Source organism: Oryctolagus cuniculus, chromosome 17, assembly GCF_051225735.1.
Source record: "Oryctolagus cuniculus isolate XC-2025 breed Fujian yellow rabbit chromosome 17, ASM5122573v1, whole genome shotgun sequence".
Lineage (NCBI taxonomy): Eukaryota > Metazoa > Chordata > Mammalia > Lagomorpha > Leporidae > Oryctolagus > Oryctolagus cuniculus.
Genome location: NC_142883.1, coordinates 55,745,687 through 55,769,579, shown reverse-complemented (window position 1 = coordinate 55,769,579; position 23,893 = coordinate 55,745,687). Strand labels below are relative to the sequence as shown.

At 42.2% G+C, this 23,893-nt stretch overlaps 1 protein-coding gene across 4 annotated transcripts in view; it reads right to left on the bottom strand.

Moving 5' to 3' along the window:
- The window catches only part of DNAH9 (dynein axonemal heavy chain 9), a 371,124-nt gene that overhangs the window by 306,142 nt on the left and 41,089 nt on the right, over positions 1–23,893 (bottom strand). For all 4 annotated transcript variants that reach the window (XR_016223981.1, XM_070061398.2, XM_089317689.1 and 1 more), the window contains exons 10-15: positions 21,947–22,061; positions 18,912–18,980; positions 17,279–17,405; positions 13,575–13,830; positions 12,242–12,483; positions 2,997–3,132 (exon numbers count right to left, since the gene is read on the bottom strand). Coding sequence is in view for 3 of the 4 variants with exons in the window: in XM_070061398.2 (XP_069917499.2) it covers positions 2,997–3,132; positions 12,242–12,483; positions 13,575–13,830; positions 17,279–17,405; positions 18,912–18,980; positions 21,947–22,061 (945 nt within the window). In the remaining variant the exon portion in view is untranslated. The remainder of the gene's footprint in view (positions 1–2,996; positions 3,133–12,241; positions 12,484–13,574; positions 13,831–17,278; positions 17,406–18,911; positions 18,981–21,946; positions 22,062–23,893) is intronic.

The window sequence follows — 23,893 nt, the reverse complement described above, 5'->3', positions numbered from 1 at the left end:
TGGGAGACCAGGATGAGGCACCTGGCTCCTGGCTTCGGATCAGCGCAGCGCGCCAGCTGCAACGCACCAGCTGCAGTGGCCATTGTGGGGGTGAACCAACGGAAAAAGGAAGACCTTTCTCTCTGTCTCTCTCTCTCTCTCTCTCACTGTCTAACTCTGCCTGTCAAAAAAAAAAAAAAAAAAAACAAACAAAAAAAAAAAACATATGTAAGACAAAGACCTTACCTTCAAAACTGTGGGGATGATACATTATTGGATTCAGGAGAGTTCTATCAAATGTATATTTAACTTAAGGGAATATAGGTTTGCCAATAACATAGCTAATGGCTCTTATCATAGAACAGTTCTAAAAAATCATCTGTAATAGTATGTTTATGTACCCATGATATACAAGGCATATGCAGATACTTCAAAGAATTTGTAGAATTATGTAATTAAACTTGATTTGGGTACAAAACTTTTTAAAATTACACTTTTTTTGTAATGCACATTTCCACAAACTTTTTGAAGAGCCTTCACATGGGTGAATTTCCAAATATTTTTGCACCAGAATAAAATTATCTTTAATTATATTTTCCACAAACTTTTTGAAGTTCCTATGCATACTTATAAATTAATAGAGAAAGCTGCATACAGTTAACAGGCTGCAGAAGACTTAAAAGATTTTTTGACTACTGGGGTGGGCATTTGGTCTAGCAGTTAAGACACTGGTTAAGATACCTGCATTCCACATCAGAGTGCTGGGCCAGCTCTGGCTTCTGACTCCAGCTTCCTGCTAATGCAGTCTCTGAGAGGCAGTAGGGATGGCTCATAAAATTGGGTCCTAGTCACCCAAGTAGGAGACCTGGATTGAGTTTTCAGCTCCTGGTTTTACTCTAAGCCAAGACCGCCAAGACCCAGTCTTTTCAGGAATTTGGAGAGTTAACCAGTGGATGGGGAAGCATGTTCTCTCTCTCTCTCTCTCTGCATGCCCCTCCATGTCTATCTCTCAAATAATAATAATGATAAAGAAAAATTTAACTCTGTTTCTCCCCATGCATTAACTGAGAACCCAGTCTCTACATTAGATACAATGCCAACATAATGAACACACAAGGCAGGTTCTCCTCGTTCCACAGTCTTGGGCCATGTAAATCACTTCAGGACATGAGAGAAGTAGGAACATTTCTGGGTGGAGTGTGTAGCACTTAACCTACACAAGTTGCAAGAGGTCATCCCAAGCCAGGAGAATGGTATATGCATGACCAAACTCAGGAAGGTAAAAATTATAAGATGGACCCAGGAGGGAAAACTGTTCAGCTAGGCTACCGCAAAGGGTCACTGTGATTTTCTCCTTCTCAGAGGCTACCGTCTTTACCCTCCTCCACTTCCCTTTAGATAATCAGTATCTTTTAATTTTATTTATAGAACCTTAGTTCAAGCTGCTGCCAAGTCCAGCTCCTGCCTACTCAAAGGATGTGCAAGGCTGCTGTATTGTAAAGCAGCGGTGTGCTCCTGCCCTCCTGTTTCCATGGAGGGAAGGTAAATTTGGCAGTCCTGAAGATCCCCAGTTCTTGTCTCCATCCCCTTCTTCCCACTCTGCTGTTCTCATAACACAACAAGTAACACATTAGATAGCCCTCATCAGGAGAACCAGTTAGCCAGTGGGCATGGGTAGACACTATCTCTTGTGTATTGCCTGCACTGTCTGTTACTGCCAGGGTATTTTCCTCGCCCTTCTAAGTGAGGGATGAGTAATGAAGTCCCATGAGCCTCCAACATCAGAGGAGGTTTGGCCAGATCACTGAGGGAAGCACTAGGAGCCAGCTCTCAAGTCTTGGTGCCTCTGTTTCATGCCCCCACTGGTTTACTGGCCTCCAGGCCCTGGAAGGTACTCCCCGACCTTGCTGACTATTTTGGACCCCTTGGGTCCTGCTGCCAGATGTCCTTCACCTGCAGCAGTCCTACAAGCAAGGACTGTTTTCACTCCTCAGCCACTCCACCTACCAAGATCATAGGGCTGCCCATTTTGACTGCCCTCAGTGCCAAGCCTTGCCTGTGTCTATGGTTTCAACCTGCTCGTGCTCTCTTCTATGGCCTGGATATTGGGACACTGTTCTAGGCCTACCTATTTTAATTCTGCATTTGAATTCTATCTTTGGGTTGGACTTGACATCTTCAACTCTCATCTCACTTTCATTTTCTAGCTTTAAAACACTCACCTCTGTCTTTCCGTTTTGTCCATTTCTTCAACCTTGCTCAGCATCTTAGAATTTGCCAGTGTGTGAAGGTTCAAGTCGCCTCTTAGTCTCTGGAACTCTTCCTACCTTCCTGTCTCATCACTTGCCAGCCAAGACTGGCCTTTACTAGATCTTGGATGCTGTACACCTCAGTCCACTTTATCCACCACAAATTCAACGTCCTTAGCTGTTTCAATAGCTTCAAGGAATGCTCATTACCTTCTTAACATTCCTTCTGAAAGCCACCTCCTCCCCTGCTTCTTGTCTGACTGCATTTCACACAGAAACACTTCTTTTTCTTCCACTCATCTTGGCTACCACAGCCTCCCTGTGTTCTTAAAAGGCCACAGAGTTAAAGTACATGAAGTTTTGAGGCACAGGATGCTTCCCCCAACTCTCCCTCACCTTCCGATGCCACGAGTCAGGTGTGCATGAAGCTGTGGTTACTAACTGTGCCCCCTGTTACCGCAGCTTAGTCACTCCTCTTTACTGAAGCTTGATTTAGATTGAGTTAGCTTTTATGCTCTTGCTTTTGCTGCGGATTTCACTATCTTTACAGCCTGATTTATCATTTGATTTTTAGAGTCGGAAATTTTTTTCTCTTTGAACAATTTAGAAAGTCAATACTTTTGTTATTTTACTGTGGTATCATTCACAAAAAATCCACAACGTTTACAGAAAAGTTACGAAGCACTCAATTGCACTTTGACCTAACTCAATGGATGCTGCTACTGTTATCTTTCCCATAATAACCCACATCCATAAGACAGCAAGTACCAGTGTTTTCCAGGAGGTATTTGAGGGAGCACTCGATGGCAAGAAAGAATCCATCCAGCAACATATTATCAATATAGTTAATGTAAGTATTCCAGGTATCTGAGGTTGGGTCTGCTGAAAACAAACTCAGGTTTTCCTACAAAAGAAAGAAGAAAGGATATAAACCAAGTTCAGGAGCATGGAAGAACTGATATAATCATCATTTACATGGAGAAAAAGTCCTCTTGTGACAAACTGACTGTTACATGTGAATCCAATCCATTCTGCCTAGTGGGTATAACAATCTATTGAAGAGTGTAGAGTGAGTCCATGAAGGAAAGACAGGGTCCCACACCATCCCTGAGTGTGGAAGATGGGGTCAAGCTACTTCAGAGTGAAAGTTGGGGGAGGCAATGGGTGTGCTTCCTGAATGCTGACGGATGTGCTGTGGAGGAATTTGTATCAGCAGATGTAGGAGACTAGGCAGACGAAAGAATAGTGAGGGTAGAGGACCCCGTGATTCAATGTGTGTAAGAAATTTAATGTTTAAAGGGACAAGGCATTTTCTTGATAATTCTTAGATATGAGCTGGAGAATTCTGCAGTTGGCTTTCATAGGAACTAAAAACCTTAACCATACTGAGTAATTTTGAAAATGCATGCATGTACACAACTCTCTCTCCCCTCCCTCTCTCTCCCTCTTTCTCTCTCCCTCTCCCTCCCTCCCTCTCCTGCTCTTTTACATAATACAGTTCCTGGCCTGATGGCACCCAGGGGTCACCATGGTAACAAGGTTGGCCGTCAAGGAGAGGAAGTCTAAAGGCTCAGAGAGGCCAAGTACTAGTGTTCCATTTACTTTTCATCACTTTCATTAACACTTTTTTATAGCAACTTTCCAATTATCTCATATCTTCAGAGAAGGCAGTAACTAACTTGTTAAAATGACTTTTCTGTGTGACTCACACTTAGCCTTTTAGGAAACTTTGCCATGTTGTAAATTCCGTTGGTTTAATTGATAGCATTTTCCTGCCTTTAAGTGACATGATTCTAAAATTTCTAAGATGTATTGCCTACACTTTTCTTCCCTTAGTATATTTAAGATTTTCTTAATGACTTAAAATCCATCATCATGCAAATTATCACATAATGATAATACATAGTTATTCTGGGATATTCTTAAGATGTTTATTTTTGTTTGCTTCTTCATTATATAACTTTGTTTTTTATGATTGCTTTGTGTACTTGTCTTTAACTCTTCCCTGTTGTTAGACTATTAATATCACTATATCTTTCATCTTTCTTTAATAGTTCAACTCCACTATGGCCTAACAAACAAACGTGTTGGAATTTTCTGTGAAGTTAGCTCAGGTTGGTGATGCTAAATGAGACAGAAGAATGAGACTGTATTGTCCCTCTGCTACAAACAACCATAGAACTGGATATAACACAAGAAAGAATTGGTTTTGGTAACTGGACAACAAAAAAGGGATGTGATCCTTGACAGAAGTGATATATTCAAGGTGAACTACACGATCACCCAGTCTTCTGCTGAAAGGCACTTTCCAAACCATGGCACATGAACATGGGGCTTAACTAAAGCATCCCTCCTAACACGTGGAGAAGACAGCAGTTGGAGCCCAGGGCTACCCAGGTGGTTGGGTTCTTTGAGTCTCTGACTCAGTGTTAGCCATATATGTTTATGGCAAGACTGCAAGATCAGGCAGAAAACAGTTACAGGAGCACCAGGCTAAATGGAATTTGTGTAGGTCATAGAATGCTGGAAGATGTTCAACTTCTATCCAAATAAATAATCAAAAAGAGCTGCTTGCAGACAACATGGGGATTCAGTTGAGAGCCCAGAAATGCTTTAGGGTGAGAGCTCCTCTATTCTAGAGCAAGTCCTCTTCAGACCCTCTTTGGAAAAGCTCAAGAAAGAACCTCAACAGCATCAAGTTGACCCACTGGGAAGCTACCTGCCTGATGAAGCTAAAATTCAGATGTTTTAATTGAACACCCAGATTTTCATGTGACATCCAACATGCCCAGCGCAATGCAAGAGGTTATTAGATATAGAAATAAACAGACAATTGTAACATTTAGCAGGAGATAACTTAGTCCCGAGGAACAGACTAAGAAAGTAGTCTGAGTAGGTTTTTTTTTTTTGTTTTTTGTTTTTTGTTTTTTTTTTTTTTGACAGGCAGAGTTAGACAGTGAGAGAGAGAGAGACAGAGAGAAAGGTCTTCCTTTGCCGTTGGTTTACCCCCAATGGCCGCTGTGGCCGGCACACCACGCTGATCCGAAGCCAGGAGCCAGGTGCTTCTCCTGGTCTCCCATGGGGTGCAGGGCCCAAGCACTTGGGCCATCCTCCAGTGCACTCCCTGGCCACAGCAGAGAGCTGGCCTGGAAGAGGGGCAACCGGGACAGAATCTGGTGCCCCGACCGGGACTAGAACCTGGAGTGCTGGTGCCGATGCAGAGGATTAGCCTATTGAGCCGCGGTTCCGGCCCTGAGTAGGTTCTTATTCAAGAGCTACCACAGCCCTGGAGTGCTCACCTGTTAGACTTACAGTATGCGAGAGAAAAATAAATTTATGTCTCATTAAAAAAAAAAAAGACTTGGTGAATAACATAGATGTTGAAATTAGCAGACAAGAACATCAGAATTTAACAAAAAAGTCCCAAATTTGGCAAAAAAGCAATTCAAGAAGCTTACAAACTCCAAGCAGAATGAATACAATAAGAACCCACTTAGGCACATCATAGCTGAACTGAAAAGAAAATCAAAGATTAAAAGAGATTCTATTAAAAGCAGCCTGTGAGAAACAATACATTATGTATAGAGGAACAAAGATACAAATTATAGCTGGCTTCTTGTAAGAATCATCAGAGGGTAGAAGACAATGACATAACTTCTAAAAGAAAAACAAAACTATCTACCCAGTTCTATATCCAGTGCAACTAGGCTTCAAGAACAAAGGTGACATGAGGACATTTTCAGATAAACAAAAGCTGAATATGTTATTAGCAGACCTGAACCTCAAAAAATACAAAAAAAAAATTGTTTAGGCTGAAGATAAATGGTCCCTAAATACAAATCAGATCTACAGAAATGGAATAACAAGCCTGAAAATTGTGAGTATGTGAGCAAATACAAAATACTGGGGTGGGCATTTGGCCCAGCAGTTAAGACACTGCTTAGGACATTTGCATTCTATATTGGAGTGCCTGGGTTCAAGTCCAAGCTCTGCTCCCAATTCCAGTGTCCTTCTGATGTGCAACCTGGGAGGCAGCAGATGATGGGTCAAGTATTCGGATTCTTGCCTCCCACATGGAAAGCCAGACTGAATTCCCAGCTACTGGCATCAGCCTGCCCAGATCAAACTGCTACAGGCATTTTGGGCAGTGAAACAGCAGATGTGAGATCTCTGTCTATTTCTTTACATATCTCTCAGCCTCTCAATTAAATAAGAATCTTAAAAGAAAAGATTGCAACAATATACAATGGAGTTTAATATGTGCATTTCATATACTTTATATTCATGTGTATTATGTATGTATATATCATACAACAGTAATTAAAAAAGTGACGTGAGGGTTTAAATTGAACCACACTGTTACAAATTACCTGTATTTCATATAATAATTAGATACTGATAAGCTCAAGGTACAAAATGGAAACTAGAACCCTTGAAATGTAATACAACAAATAATAAATATACAATATAAAAATGTATAAACATACATATAAACATAAAAATAATAAAATACAATTAAGCAATAAGGAGGAAATAGAAGAGTAGAGGAATAAAAAAGAAATGAAGCAAATAGAAAATAAACAGCCAGTGGTCAAACTAAATTCAAATAAACCAACACTTATATTAAATGTAAATAGTCTAAACATTCCAATTAATAGACAGGGTTGTGGCCGGAACCGCGGCTCAATAGGCTAATCCTCCGCCTGTAGCGCCAGCACACCGGTTCTAGTCTCGGTCAAGGCGCTGGATTCTGTCCCGGTTGCCCCTCTTCCAGGCCAGCTCTCTGCTGTGGCCAGGGAGTGCACTGGAGGATGGCCCAAGTGCTTGGGCCCTGCACCCCATGGGAGACCAGGAGAAGCACCTGGCTCCTGGCTTCGGATCAGTGTGGTGCGCCGGCCACAGCGCGCCAGCCGTGGCAGCCATTGGAGGGTGAACCAAAGGCAAAAGGAAGACCTTTCTCTCTGTCTCTCTCTCTCTCTCACTGTCCACTCTGCCTGTCCAAAAAAAAAAAAAAAATAGACAGGGTTGTTAAAATTAAGAAATAGTTTTCTAATATATGCTGATTATAGTGAGAAAAAGTTTGAGCCAAAGAAACAAAAAGCTTGAATGCTTCCGCACCCCCCCCCCCATAAAAAGAGAGGAATAATGAATCAGGAAGGAAAGGGTATATTATTATCAGAAAAGAAAGAAAACTTTAAAACAAGAAAGAATCATTAGAAAAAAAGGAGGAATTTCCTAATTTTGAAGTGATGAGTTTACCAGGAAGGTAAAATAACCATAAATGTGTTTGTACCTACAAACAGAGCTTCAAACATGTGATGAAAAATCTGAGACAACAAAAGAATTAAATAAAGCCACAATTATATGTGAAAATTTTTATACTCTATCTTCAGTAATTGACAGGAAAAAACAAATAAAAAGTCAGAAAGTATACAAAAGATCATAGCAAAACCATCCACTGCTTTGGATTAATTCATATTTATAGAACATCATACCTCATAACAGAATAAACATTATTGTCCAGGCCCAAGGAACATTCAGGAAGATAAAACACAATTTAGAACACTGAACAAATCAAGATGAATCCCAAAAGACGGAAATCTTTCAGAGTATCTTCTTTGACCACAACATTCATTGGAAATCAATTTCATTAGGAATCTAAATATTCATCAGGGAAGTACTGAATATGTGGAATTAAAGAACATACTTCTAAATGACCATTGAGTTAAAGAAGTCATAACAAGAGAAAACATTAAAAATGGAAGGGTCATGAAAATGAGGTAGATCCAATTTGTAGAATGAGACTGAAGCACTGCAAAAGGAGGAGGGGCGGGGGCTGAAATCATCAAATGCCTGTACTAGAAAGAAAGACGGGCTTAAAAACAATACCCTGTGTTCCACCCTGAGAGACTAGAAAGAAATACACAATTAATCTCCCAAAACCCAAAATAAAATAATAAAGAACAGAAATTAATGGGCTAGAAAATAGATGACTAGAGAAGATGAACAAAAAGATTCAGAAATTTGAAAAAAAAAATTGGTCAAGAAAAAGAGAAACATAAAAATTACCAATATTAAGAATGAAAGAAGATACATCCCGGCCAGTGCCGCAGCTCACTAGGTAATCCTCCACCTGTAGCACCGGCACCCCAGGTTCTAGTCCCGGTTGGGGTGCTGGATTCTGTCCCGGTTGCCCCTCTTCCAGGCCAGCTCTCTGCTGTGGCCCGGGAGTGCAGTGGAGGATGGCCCAGGTGCTTGGGCCCTGCACTGACATGGGAGACCAGGAAGAAGCACCTGGCTCCTGGCTTTGTGGCGGCCATATTGGGGGTGAACCAATGAAAAGAAGACCTTTCTCTCTGTCTCTCTCTTTCTCACTATCTAACTCTGTCTGTCAAAAAAAAAAAAAAAAATCCCTACAGATCGCAATGACATATAATGATACAAAATAATTATGAATATTTTTGCCAATAAATTTGATAATACAGAAAAAATACACAAATGCATTGAAAGAGACAACTTGCAGAAACTGATAATGGTGATTTGCAAATAATCTAAATAGTCTTTTACAAGCCAAAGAAATCATTACCAAACACTTCCCCCGAAAGAAACCTCTGTCCAGAAGTATTTTCTGGTGGGATCTACTAAACATTTGAGGAAGAGATTACAGCAAACTTCCACAATCTTTTTCAAGAAACAGAATGGGAAAGTTTTCACACTCATTTTAAAAGGCTAGCATAATCATAACACCAAAATCAAATAAGAACACTGGGAGAAATGACAAGTAGAGATTGATGTCAGCCATAAATATATGTATAAAGATCCTTTTTAAAATAGAAAATCAGATTCTATAATCTATAAAAAGGTAAAGAACATATCCAACTGAGTTTATTGCAGAAATGCATGGTGGATTCTAACATTCGAAAGAATCAGTATTCTCATTAACAGTAATGAAAGAGAAAAATCACACAATTGCCTCAGGAAATACAGAAAAATCACTTGATAACATTCAATAGTAAATCATGAAAAAAATCTTTCAGCCAACTAGGAGTAGAAAGGAACTTCCTGAGTCTGGGAAAGAACATCACAAAAAAATTACAACTAACTTACATGATTATTCAAAAAGTTCACAGAAAATGGAATTAATAGAAAGTTTATTTTGATGGAAAAAACTTTTGAGATCCATGGTTATGAATACTTAATGCTGAATTACTAAATATTCTCCATTTGACTGGAAATGAGAGAAGAATATCCACTCTCACCACCTTACTGGAAGTCTTAGCTATAGCAATAATGAAAGAAAAAGAACTAAAAGACACAAAGATTGGAAAGAAAGAAGTAAAACTGTTTTTAAATGATACTAAGAAATACATAGATAATAACAAGAAATCTACAAAACAACTATATCTAATAAGTTTAAAGAAGTCACTATACAATATCAAGAAGCAAAAATTAATTACGCTTTTATACGATAGCTGATAGCATTTAGAAAATAAAATTAGGGGCTGGTGCTGTGGCATAGCTGGTAAAGCTGCCACCTGCAGTGCCAGCATCCCATATGGGCGCCGGTTCAAGACCCGGCTGCTGCTCCAGATCCGATCTGGCTCTCTGCTATGGCCTGGGAGAGCAGTGGAGGATGGCCCAAGTCCTTGGGCCCCTGCACCCACGTGGGAGACCCAGAGGGAGCTCCTGGCTCCTACCTTCAGAGCAGCACAGCAAAATTTAAACCACTTAGTGGAAGATTTAATGGTAGATGTGTAAGACTTCATAAAAATCTAAAAAAATACTGCAGAGAAAAACCAGAGACCCAATTAAGTGAGCAGGCATGCCATGTTCATTAATTACTACTTTCAATATTAAGATGTTTATCTTTCAAAAAATTAATCAATAGATTCAATGTAATAGCAATCAAAATCACACCTAGTTCTTTTTTCAGAAGTTGTTAAGCTGAATCTATAATGTATGTGGCTATGCAAATAATCTGGAATAATCAAAACAGTCTTGAAAAACAGAAACTAAATGGGAGAACTTACAGAACCTGATTTCAAGCCTTATGAATGCTACCAGAACCCACAAAGACTGGTATTGGTATTTTATACTGTACACATTTTATATTGGTTTTTATATACCAACTAGTATTATATTATATATTCTATATATTGGTATTTTATTATTAATTGATTTTTAACAAAGGTGCCAAAATTTCAGTATTTTCCAAGAAGTATATAAATAATTGGATATTGCTATATAAAACAATGAACTCAACTCTTAAGCTCATAAGCAAAAATTAATTCAAGACAGAAATGGGATAGTGAAAAAGAGGGGAGATGAGAAGAAAATTGGTCAGTAGGTACCAAGTTATAGTCAGTTTGGAGGAATGAGTTCTGGGGCTCTAACACATAGTGGGGTGATCATGATGTGGTATAAATTTCCAAACAGCTAGGACAGTGTGGATTTTTTTTTTTTTCAAAAATGTATTGAGGTGAAGTTCACATAATATGCAATTAACTATTCTGAAGTGAACAATTCACTGGATAAATGTAGAGTTAGAATAAGCCAAATTTGCCTTGAATTAGCAGGGTGGCTGTAGGTAATTAATTTAATCTGACTGTCTCTTTGTTTTCTCACAAAAAAATAAGAATGAGAGTACCCATGACTTTTATGAGGATTAAATGAAATAATACATGCACAGTAATTAGAATAGTGCTTGACATGTGGTAGACACTAAATCAATGTGAATTACTGTTGTGTTATAATAGGAGTTATTAATGTCTGAACTTGTAGAATAAATTTTGTGACAAGTAGTTTGGCTTGAGGTCATTTTTAGTTATTTTCTGCTTGGTCTCTGTGAAACTAAAATGTTAAACACACACACATATTTAGTTTATTGTGCTTATCTCACTGATTAGACACTTTAATTCTCTAAATTTTTCTCTCATTCTAACTTTCAGGAACATGGATTTGAATATTTGTTATTTGATAGATGTTGATAGATCAATTGATAGATAGATAATAGATGATGGGTAGATAAATAAACACATACATACACAGTTTTAAAACTTAAAATATTAACTAATTTCTTGGTTTTGCCTGTTGGTTTTCTTCTCCTTTAAAGCAGGGACTGCATCTTATATTTTCTTGGTGTTTAATATAGTGCCTAGGACAATTATGGAAACAGTTGATAGATGGGTGAATGATGGATGAACAGTGAATGTTTAGGCTCTACACCAGCTACTGAATTACTGAAAATGGGTCCAGAAGGAGTTAAAAATAAATTAAGTTGAGGGACTCTATCTCTCAAAGCCAGAATTGAGGCAATTATCTCCTCTATTTAACTCTGGTCATCATCATTGCTTCAGGCTCACCAGTTTTATTGTGCTTCAAACACAGACAATCCATGGATAACAATTATGATTCACTCCCCACTCCTGGCATGAGTCAACCTGTCAGATACTGCCCTATGGCAACTTCTGTAGGATTGGAGCCAGTGGTCATTTATAATTCTTTTCCCATCATTCACACGACAGCTATGGTCTTTGATGCTGGGACATGACCTGATCACAACACAGAGCAGAACCTTACTGCCTGAAGTGCAGTGTTATGTATTTATCCTTTTCTTATCAAATGCAGCTAGGGATTCTGTGGATATCATTACCTCTTTAGGTTCTGTAGAACTAGCTTATAAAGATGACTCTAGACAACCACGCTAGGTTGTGTGGATGAGTAGGGGATGGGGGGTTAGTGTAGTTGGTAATTTAGGATTCTGCTCTTGGCATTTCCTTCTGCACCCTTCGGGTTAGGTGTGCAACTTAAATTCAAGCGATGTCACCATTAAGATACCATGAATGTTGACACAATGATACCAGAATGAGACTTTTCATACCCCTATCCTTTACTGCAGAAGACAATGGCATATACAGATTATTCTAATTTGCAAATCACTTCACACCCCCAAACAGAAATCTTGGTGCTTTCCCTATACTCATGGAATGAGAGTCAGAGAGGGTGGTTATTACCTGAACGAGGGCATGAATCTTAAGACCAGATTCTTTGATGAGATTGCAGTATTTTTCCATTCGATCATGCTGATCATCGAGAGAAAGAAGACAGTCCCTTTTCCCATCTTTTCTCTTAAATACCGGAGTCACCCATGTTTTCATGATGTTTTGGATCTCTTCCACATTGTCTTTAGTTTTCTGAATTCTTTGTTCAAGATCATGAATGCTACTGGTAATCTGAATAACATAATCCCAAATGCCTGCTCCCCAAAAGAAATATAGTTAATTGAAAGTGCTTACAGTGCCATAGCTAAAGGACTAGTTGTGATGAAAGGTAGCGCTGTAATACTTGTGGGTCTCAGAAGACTTTTCTGCGGAGATTAATTCATTACCACTGGAACAATTTCCTTCCTAGTTACATTAAAAAGCTAACTTTTACCACAATCCTGAAACGGAGGAAGAGAAACAAAGAGCTAATATGTACCTGCTAAAAGCACAAAAATTGGTATTGTTGCTAGCGAATATAATTTACATCCAGACACCAGGGAAACTTGGTGTCTTTTTTGGATTAATCAATCTTTTGTTAAAGCACTTTTGTGATATTCAACGTTGAAATGCCTTTTCCTTTTGTATATAGAAGAAAGTTCTCACTTGTTTACTAAGGCATTCTAAGACTTTCAAAAATTGATTGTGACCTCCTTTTCAAATGTTAACTCTTCTGAGGATCCTAATCCAAGTTCATCTTCCTCCCCTGTGACTCATCACACTCTAACTCTCTTGCTTATTATGGCCAGACTTGTATGCCTTGGGTTGTACATATCTGTTTTCCCCACTCATGTGAGCCCTCTGTAGGTAGAGATCATGTCCTCTGCACCTCTCAGTTTCTCCCTAAAGTCTTACACATAATTCCCTACATATGTTAATCAATTAACAAGATTTATGGAATCGGGGGTCATAAAGAGAAGTAAATGAATAGTTAGTTCCCTCTTTCAAGATGTTTGTTGAGAAACAAAAACATCTAGTTGAGAAAATTAAATAATAATGACAATATAGTAAAAGCTCTCATTCACAGACTGTCCAACACATGCTGGAGACATTAGGACATTTTATGCACCCCTTGATCCTCCCAGAGTACATGGCAACAAATTTTTTGAAAATCTGCCAATCACATCCAAAGAGAAGGAATAAGAAGAAACTCAATCTTCCTTGCCTTCTCTCTGCTTGGATGTGTGTCTGAGGCGAAGATTTTCAAACCCAAATCAGATTTCTAGGGAATAATTTGAGACTCTATGAACATTACTAAATCTTGAGTCTCAGCATTTCTTTCAGACTCCAGGTGGTGCCCTATTACCTTCTGTTTTCCAGTTTACAGTCTCCTCTGCAGCTCTCAGGCGGAGATCAATATTTTGCAACTCTTCCTCCACTAATGGAAATTCAACCTCTAGCAGGGTCTTCATAACCTTGTTGTACCAATTGGCCAACAACTCCAAATGAGCCACGAGCTGCCGATAGAACTCCCTGGAGGAGAACATGGCTGCTGCCATCTCTGGGATGTGCTTCATCTGTCCGGGTTGCAGATAGCTCATTTCTTTCAGCACTGAAGTCAGCTGGAGGGAAGAATCAACAAAAGTAGCTGTAGTTTGGGGATGCTTAAATCTGGTCTCAGAGAAGGAAAAACAAGCACTAGGTAGAAGAAAGGTAACTCAGAAAACAGCAAAGTTCAGCAAATCTGAGTCAGAGGAAAACCTGGGAGAGGAGCACTGGTGACAAATGGGGAGAGCTCTATCTTCTATCTACGCTTTGGAGCATGTGGCTGCTGCAGTGACAGACTGCTGCTGGCGGAGCCATTCCCACCACAGGGCAGTGGCTGGAAGGATGGGGATCAACTAGCTTGGGCCACCCACATTCCTGAGAAGCCACAGATTTAGACTTCTGGTATTCCCACCAAACAAGATCATATGCTCTGAAGAGGGAACAGAGGTATCCACATAATCACTAGACTATCTCACAGTTTCTTTTAAATTTTTTAAAATGTATTTATTTAGTTTACTTGAAGGAGAGACAGAGACTGAGATGGGACAGAGACAGAGTCTCCGTCATCCACAAATGTAAGATCACTTCCAAATGCCAGCAACAGCCCAGGGCTGGGTCAGGCCTAAGCTGGTGTTGGGATCTCAATCTGAGTCTCCCATGTGGGTGGCAGGGACCCAATAATACCATACATCCAAAAATATGACAAACATAAAAATGCTTGAAGCAGACCTTTTAATAGCTGACAAATGTTTCCCAGCTATTCTGACACATTCACAGGAAAAGAGGGTGCTTCTACTAGCAAGTGAGCAAAGGAAAAAGTAAGCAAGCAATTCATAGAGGAAGAAGAAATGTAAATGGCCAGTGAACACATGGTGAAGTTCAAGTTTACTAGTAGTCACTAGTAATCAAATAATTGCATATTAAAGCAAAATTGAAAATTTAATAAAAATAAAAATACCCAGAAAAAGAAGTTACTAATTTTTTTTACTTCTATAGGCCAGAAACTATTCAAAGTAATGAATGATATCTTCTGGCCTGGAAAATGACTGAATTCTATCTTTTTGAATAATAATTCAATAGCATGCATAAAAGTCTCAAAATTTGAATACCTTTTAGCTCCTCTGGACACTTATCCTAAAGAAATAATCAAGAATGGTTGCAACATTATTATTTATACCATAATTCACCTAATTTAAGATGTCACCAATTGTAAGAATCACTGAAGTACAAAGAAAAAAGTGTTTATTAAACTATAAATACATACCAATTTCAGAGATTAAATATGAAAAACATGCATCCTAGAATCAATGAAATACAGACTGTATAAAACTAGAAATAATGCAAATTCACCACATGGGATATTTAAAATAGTTTAAGTAAATAATTTACACAAATTAAAAAATGTAACCTATGCAATTCTTGTCCTATTCCCATAGGGAAAAGTCTATGATCGTGTCCCTGATAAATGTGTTACTGTGCATTCTTAATATTAACAGCACAGCCATGGCCATATTGCTTGAAGTTGTGTGTTGAGGGGTAACTGTAGCTCTTCATTGACTTGTTATGCTTGTACTGATCTTCCCTGAATTCATCTTAATAGGTTAGATATTTGTTTTCCCCCTTTCCTTTCTTAATTCATTCCTTTCCCTTCCTTTTTTAAAAAGATTTATTTTATTTATTTGAAATACAGTTACAGAGAGAGGTAGAACCAGAGGAAGAGAGGTCTTCCATCCGCTGGTTTACTCCCCAAATGACTGCAACAGCCAGAGCCGAGCTGATCCGCAGCTAGGAGCCAGGAGCTTCTTCCCAGGTCTCCCACGCAGGTGCAGGGGCCCAAGGACTTGGGCCATCCACTGCTTTCCCAGGTCACAGTAGAGAGCTGGACTGGAAGTGGAGCAGCTGGGACATGAACCAGCGCCCATATGAGGTACCAAAACTCCTTTCCCTTGTATCATCTATATACACTTGTAAAGTTCCCACTGTGTGCTACACATAGAGGCAGAAGAGTTTTTACCCTTGGCATATACAAAGGAGGCCGGTCGAGCGTCAATATTGTCTCAAACTAAGGAGTTCATTGCTGTATTGTAACATGACTGTGGCCTCCCTTGGTAATCCATCACCTATCTCTGGGTAGTTAGTGTTCAACATTGCTCACAATGAATCCTGACAAAGTTGCTCCAAGAAGTTAAATGAGTTAAACAGACTCATGTGTCTTGCCTACTTGAACTCATGGACCTTTTAGTCTCCTTTTGTTGACTTGGTTTCACAGGGAGAGAATGGATGATCTCCTTAAACTGCAGCTTTCTCAAAAGACAAACACCAGTAAGGTGCCTTCTTGGTTTTCAGCTCTGTCTCCAGTGCATTCCTGGAACAGATGCCACTGTGGGGTGCTTTCACCTGAGCATTGCGCTCCCTGATGTTGACCTGCCTTGCTTTATTCTCTCCTTCAGCATTAAGCTTTCCATTGCAGCTACAGTTCACACTTGCTCCCACTCTTCTGATTACCTAGAGCAGGCCTCTCCACATCAGCATTACTGGCATTTTCAGATGAGTGCTGATTTATTGTGAGGTGGCGTCCTCTACACTATAGAAAGTTTAGCATTGTCCCTGGGATCTCCCCACTAGATGACATCAGCACCTCCTCTAAGTTTGACAAAGAAAAGTGCTTCCGGGGGCACAAAACCACACCCAACTGAGGACCACTAACACAGAGTCGGAGTTCCAAAGCCACTCCTTTGGGATCTATCACCAACTATCTCTGGTAGAGATGGATTTTTGAATTTTGAGAGATCGGCTCCCAACCAGACTGTGGGCTCCTCAAGGGCAGGACCCAAATCTTCCATACTTGCTGATGGCCTTCTGGTGTGCAGCCAACAACCTTCATGTGTAGTTATGTATTCAAGGTAAGCACAGTGGGCTGTGGTTGAGGTTAATTTGCCAGTGATATTTTGCAATATTACTGGTGGAAATAAAAGCAAATATGAGGGGCTGGTGCCGTGGCTCACTTGGTTAATCCTCCACCTGTGGTGCCGGCATCTCATGTGGGTGCCAGGTTCTAGTCCTGGTTGCTCCTCTTCCAGTCCAGCTCTCTGCTGTAGCCCGGGAGGGCAGTGGAGGATGGCCCAAGTGCTTGGGCACCCGAACCTGCATAGGAGACCAGGAGGAAGCACCCGGCTCCTGGCTTCAGATCAGCATAGCTCTGGCCGTAGCGGCCATTTGGGGAGTGAACCAATGGAAGGAAGACCTTTCTCTCTGTCTCTCTCTCTCACTGTCCATAATTCTACCTGTCAAATAACAACAACAAAAAAGCAAATATGTTGTCCAATCCTAGAGAAAAAAGTGAATGTGGACGACTTAAGGAAACATTACACACCAGGATTCATTCCCCAGAGAAACCCACGGTGAAATTTCTTTTGAGCAGATTTTGTACATTCCTTTAGAAAGCTCTTTTGCCTTTGAAATCAGCAGAGTTAAATGAAACTTTGCAGGGACCCAAAAGGAAGTTCCCGCAACCCAACTGACCTGTGGGTTAAAGTTGACAGAGATCAGCTTTGTCTCTGGATCACGTCTCAGAAGTGGCTGGCAAAGATTGTACTGAGACTTCTCTGACACTGTCTGACACCAATCCTCATAAAGTCTTGTCTCATATCTGTGAGGATCAGAGAGGACAGCTACTTCCTGAGTACCCTCGTAGTTCCCCCACACCTGGTCATAACCAATATATCGTTACAAATTGATCTAGCAAAGCAGGATCAGCTCCTTCAGGTAACAGCTGATTTCTGAAGATGGCTTAGCTTAAATCAGAGGGAGCAGAAAGGCTGTGTAATCTTTTGTGGGGAGGGGCTAAGAAAAGTTGTGATTCGTCTCTATACACAATGGAAGAAGTGACTGGATAAGATCTGCTCTCAACTCTCAGCTCAAGGACACTTATCATTCAGTCATTCCACACTGACTGGGCACCCACTATGTGCTGAGCTTGAGTGATAAAATGATGACTGAATACCTCATTGTAAATGCAGCCAAATAAAGAGCTCATTGCAATGCAATGCAGCAATTTCAATCCTAGAGACGTGCAGGGCATTAGCTATCTAACAGCAGAGGTTGGGGAGTGGAGGGTCATAGGGAGAATATCAGAGGTTTCACAGGGGAGGTGCGGAAGCGATGCCTGACTGAGTCTCAGAGGTTGGACGGTGAAGGGAGAGTGGGCGTTCCGGGTGGAGGCTGTGCATGGCCACAGGGTGGAGGTGGGGAAACAAGGAGCTGAAAGTGTGTCTGAGGCTGGAAGTGGTGAAAAGGAGGCAAAGGCCATGTCAGGGAGGGCTTTTCATGCCACAGTGAGGAGATGATGGAACGACTGGAAGGTTTCCCTGTTGCTGGAGATGCAGGGATATGATGGGATTTAGTCACGGTGTGGGTACCAGGAAGCACCAATCTGAGGCCAGGGAGGACCATTAGGAAGCCTCTGCAAGTGGTTCGGGCCAGCGAGAGCTCAGTCTCCTGTGCAGATGCTGGTGGTGAGGACAAACAGGAGGGGATACACTTGAAGCCACATGTGGGGCCTACGGAGTAAAAATGTGAGTTACTGGGCAGGCAGAGGGGCCCCCACTGGCTGAGTCTAAAACAACACTCATCACACTCATAATCCTGTTGTCTACCATCCTTGTGTGCTGGAGCAGGAGACAGATCAGACAACAGAGGCAAAGGCAAGACCTTGGGCTGTTTCAAGACCCTGTGTCCCCAGAAAGACCTACTCAGCTTTGAAAGGACAACAGAAACTATGAGCCCATATAAAATGTGGCTTCTTATGCTTTCTCCATAAAAGCATGCAAGGAGTATTTTCCAAATCTGTTTTCCCTTGGGTAGCACGGACGGTGGCTCTCTGCTGGGTGAGCAGCTGTGCTTTTCTGTGACTCCGATCTCAGAGTGCCACGAGCAGCGTCCCCATTTCTTCCAGCTCTGCAGAGTCTGCTCTCGAGCAAAACCACGTTGGGAAAGTGCTTGTTCTAGAGCAGAGCTGCCATCTCCACAGACCCTGTGTGTGCCGCCCAGAAATATCACGCCCACACCCACACAGGCTGCGGTGACAACACAAAGCACGGAGCTGCCAGGGAATCTACAGCAACAACCAAATGCAACATTCCGGGAAGCTGCTTACTTGTCCAGTAACAAGAGTGTGTCTTCATATTTTTGTATCATTCGCTTTCCTTCAGCAGATTCCATGCAACTATCCAAACACAAGAGGAAAAAAAAAAGAAGTCAAAATAATGACCTGAGGAATCAAACTGCAGCCTATGAAGAAGAGATTGAACAGCTTCTTGGGCTGCTTTCCAAATGTCCCTGAGTGGTCTTCCTCCTCCTGCACATCCTCCTTTGACCAGTAGAGGGCATCTGCACTTCCTGAAATGTAGGCAGCCCCACAGATGATCGGGATGTCATAATCTTTCCCACTCATGGCCCCACCAACTCCCTCAACTGGCTAAGCCGGTCACACACAAAGCAAATATGGTCCTTTCAAAAATCTGAAGTTATTAAAGAAAAATTATAGTTTTCCCTATTGAAGAAAATACTGTCAATGCTATATATATTGAAAATATTATATATGCATATAAAATGTAAACACCTGTATATGTAAGTAAATATATGCACGTAACAATGTTTATATATGCATATTTATATAAATATAGTACATAAAGTGTTTATATCTGCATATATGTAAATATAAACATATATAACAATGTTTATACAAACACACTACACACAGTCTCCCCCTCTGTATCTGTAGGGGATTGATCCCAAGACCAGCTTTGAATACCAAAATCTGTGGATGCTCAAGTCCCTTATGTAAAATGGCTTCATATTTGCATAGAACTTACACACATTCTCCTTTAGGCTTTAAATCATCTCCAGATTATTTATAATGCCTAACACAATGTAAATGCTATGAAAACAATTGTTATACTGTATTATTTAGGGAATAATGACAAGAAAAAAAGTCTGTCAATGTTCAGTAGTATACTTTTTTCCCCAAATATTTTCGATTCTCAGTTGGTTCAATCTGAGGAAGCGGGACCCACAAATATGGAGACAGGTTGCAGATATAAATGAAAAGATACCTCCTTCCCCTAAATCGACCTAGTACCCACGATTAGGAGCACTGCTGTTCTTTGGCCTCTGATTACACGAGGGTCTTACCGCCTCTTACTTCCCTAGATGCGTGCACATGAAACGCACATGCATGTACACAGATGTGCATGCACACACGTGTGCACTCACACACAAGCACAAGCTTCTGCAGGATTGTGGCAGACCACAGAGAAGAGTGGGCGGAATCTGACCTGAGGCGCTGCTACCCACCGCAGCTTCCCCTGTTCTGACACTCCTTGTTCCGCTAAATGAAAAGCCCAGCTCCTGGGAAAAATGGTGAAGCAGCCTTTATTTTCAGAGACCTCCACATTCACACGGAAGAGGTCTGTTTTTGTTTGTCTTGCTAGCAAAAATGAGGCGGCTTACGGCAAAGATTCTGCAAAGTCCATTTGCTCTTTAAACCAACACAGGGTTTCTTCACAGGATCCCTTGAGCTTCCCACATAAGCCCTCACGCCTGCGGAGAAAGCGCAGGGCTTGCTGGCATTTTCCCCCAGGCGCTCGGTTTCCTTTTTTGGTGAATGAGCAGACACCTCCTCGGTGAGCCAGGGAGGAGACGTGGGAAGTGCCTTGGATGAGGTGGGCAGGCTCACACCTTGCTCTCCCCTTGCCGCTGCGATATTTCCCCGAGTCTCACGCCCTCCCCGAGCCAGAGGAGCGTGAGGCTGCTCATGTGGGACAGTGGCCTAGTGGGTTTGAGCAGTCACGGGAATAGGGCCATGGAAACTCTTCTGTAGCTTCCGCCTCATTTCCTGGTGAGGAAGCTAAAGCAGGCTTAAGAATAATGAGTATTTATTAGAGGAGACAATACCAATCTGAATGCCTTTGTCGAAAAAATGGAAATCTTGGTGGGAGCGGGTGAGGTTGCTGTGCTGTGCCCTCCAGGTCTCCGCTTGGGACCACTGCCCTGGGTGGCCCCCACCCCAGTCCTGTGCTGGCCAGGCACAGCTGCTCTTCGGGAATCACACTCCTCCCAGGGAAGGCACGCAGGCAAGGTCTGGCTGATGCAGGTGACACAAAGGCTTGGCCAAACTTCTCGTGGCAGGAGGAGCACTGGGCTAGGAATCTGAGACCAGGACACCCCTTGGCTGTCTCTCGCACCTTGCACATGGTCATCTCACTTCTCTCTGCCTCATTTTCTTCATCTGCAAAATACAGAGGCTGCCCAGACCGAGCAGATGCTGCAAATGGTCACCCACTGGGCAGACTGAGCCACAGAGCCTAGTTTGGTCTCTGCCAAGTCTGAGAAAAAAAAAAAATGGACTCCTTGATCGTTTTGAAGTTGGACATCCAAGTTTAAAACCGAGCTCCCCAGCTGTTCTCTGATGTGTATGAGATGCTCACACTGGGGCTGCTTTCCTGCTTGGCAATACTCAAGTCGGGAGGGGGTGGTTTTAGAGGTTTTAGAGCATCTGCCTCCTGGGTTCATGCCTTTTCCTGGTGTCTGAAGGCATTTGGTGTTCTCACCTGAAGAAAGTCCCTCAAGCAACCGAAAGATGACCCTTCCAATGTCCAGACACCAATATCTTCGTGTCTATTATGTTTACCAAAAGCTATGTGCCTTCAATGAGATCAAGTCGTTTAGAAAGCAGGATCCGAGGAAGACTGCCTTCCCCAGGCTGCATCACAGACAGCTTTCTCTCTCTCTCTCTCTCTCTGTCTCTCTCTCTCTCATGCAGTGGGTGGCAGGTAGGGCCAGGTGTCCTAACACAAGAGACCCTTGCACCACAAGGCAAGAAACATTGCTTCCTATGGCCTTAGTGTCAGAGAGGTATTTTGTTGGAGGAAGGCGTGTGCAGGGACTCCACAAACATCTCTGACTTGTTGCCCTGCAGGAATGAACTCCCTGGAGCAAAAGGAGTCAGCCTGGGCCCACCTTAAGCCTCACTCAACCTGAAAGGTTGCTTGGCCAGTAGGCACCTGGCCCATTGCTGGAAATGGGAAGAAACACAGGTGGTTTTCATGCCTTAGGCTGGTCAGTTGCATTTCTACCACACCCAGAATGCACAGCACGAACAAACCTCCCCTTTAGGAATAAGATACTCACGGATGTAGGATGCGGTCAAAGTTGCCGAAGGGACCCTGAATGCGCTGCCTCAGCTCCTGTGCCCAGCGGAGGCCCCCAGCCACAGCAGGCATGTTCTTGTGCACGGTGGAGAACCCTGGGGACATGGCACAGCCAGGCTGAAGCAAAGCTGTGGCCCCCAGCTCCCTCTTCCAGTTATGTGGGTGTCATCATCTACCCCAGGCAAAAGCCACCCTGGGCTCACACTAAGGAGCTCCTGAGAGGACACCCTGGTGTTCTGCTAAAGAGGAAGGAAGTTTGGTCCCGGGAGGACATTAACAGCACCAGAGATCCTCATTTGACATTCTGATTTCATTGGCCTAGGAGGAGCCTGTCATCACTACTTTTAAAAATCTTTATTTTCTTTATTTGAAAGGCAGAGAGATAGAGATAGAGATAAGCATGATAGACACAAAGACAGAGACAGAGACAAAGATAGAGAGAGAGAGATCCCTTCTGTTGGCTCACTCCCCAAATGTCTGCAACAGCCAGGGCTGGGCCAGGCTGAAACCAGGAGTCTGGAACTTAACCTAGGACTCCTCCATGGGTAAGCACAGATCCAAGAATATGAGCCATCACTTATTGCTTCCCAGGGCAGGGCACTAGCAGGAAGCTGGAATTGGAGCAGAGCTGGGACTTAAACCCAGGCACTCTGATATATGAGATGTGGGTGTCCCAAATAGCTTCTTAACTGCTAGGCCAATTACCTGCCCATCATTGCTTAGGTGAGCCTACACTGTACAGTTAGGATTGAGAAACAACATCTTCAGCAGACAACTTAATCACTCTGGGCCTCGGTTTTCTCATTTATGGAATGTGAATAATATTTTCCCTGTTTAACGAGCTTCTGGGTTTCTGTGAGAATTCAGCAAGGTTACGAATGAGGTAGGCCATGTGGATTGTGAAGCATTTGACTGGAGTTAGCGCAAGCTAAACACTCTATTTTGGTCCATATATTGAGTTTATTTGCTTGTAATTAATTGTCAAGATTTAAGAAATGTGAGATCTCATTTAAAAACTCACGGTTTCCAGCTTCTGTGGTACAGTTAGAAGACTGGCAACTCTCTGATGTCAATTCCAACTATCACTAAAGCATGGCCCCCTCCTTTATCTCACCGGGGACTCCACTATTCCTTAATATCTCATGCTTAGCCCAAGTTCATTATTTCTACTTACTGCTTGCCTTCTGCAACAGGCAAAATTCTGAGATGACCCCCAGACCCCTCACCCTTGCCTCATCTTTCCCCCTTTAAGTGTGGATGGAAACTGCGGCTATACTGAGATGTCAGCCTGTGATCATGCTGTAAAGGGAGAGGATCCCTGGGTGGGCCTGGCTTCATCAGCCGACTCCTTTAAAAGCACGACCTTTTCTCTGGATGCTGGCAGCAGGGGAAGTCGGAGGCTGGAAGCATGAGAGAAGTCAGCATGCCATTGCACACGGACTAGAAGAGGCAGGCGAGGCGGGTACAGCGCCAGGGATGAAGACAGCTTCTAGCTGCTGAAAGCAGCCCCTGGATGAGAACTGGCAAGGGCACGGGGACCTCAGTCCTACAACCCCGAGGAACTGGATTCTCCCAACACGGAGGAGCTGGGAAGTGCACTTCCCTGCCAGATGTGGACTCAGCCTGGCTGACTCCTTGATGTCAGACCCATGATGCTCTGAGAACCCAGATGCCATGCACACACGGCTCCTGAGCCACAGAACCAAGAGCTAGAAGACAGGAGTTGCTTTAAGCTACTGAGGTTGCTCTCATTCATTACACAGGAGCAAAAGCCAACAGCCTCTGTACTTGACTGGAGGGAGTTATGAAGATAGCCCCACCTAGAGCTGGCCCACCAGGTTTTCTGGGAATGCCTTTCTCGGTGGTGGCCTCACTATGAAATCCGCTTGTAAACATAGTGGTGCTGTTACTCAACTACGTAATCACT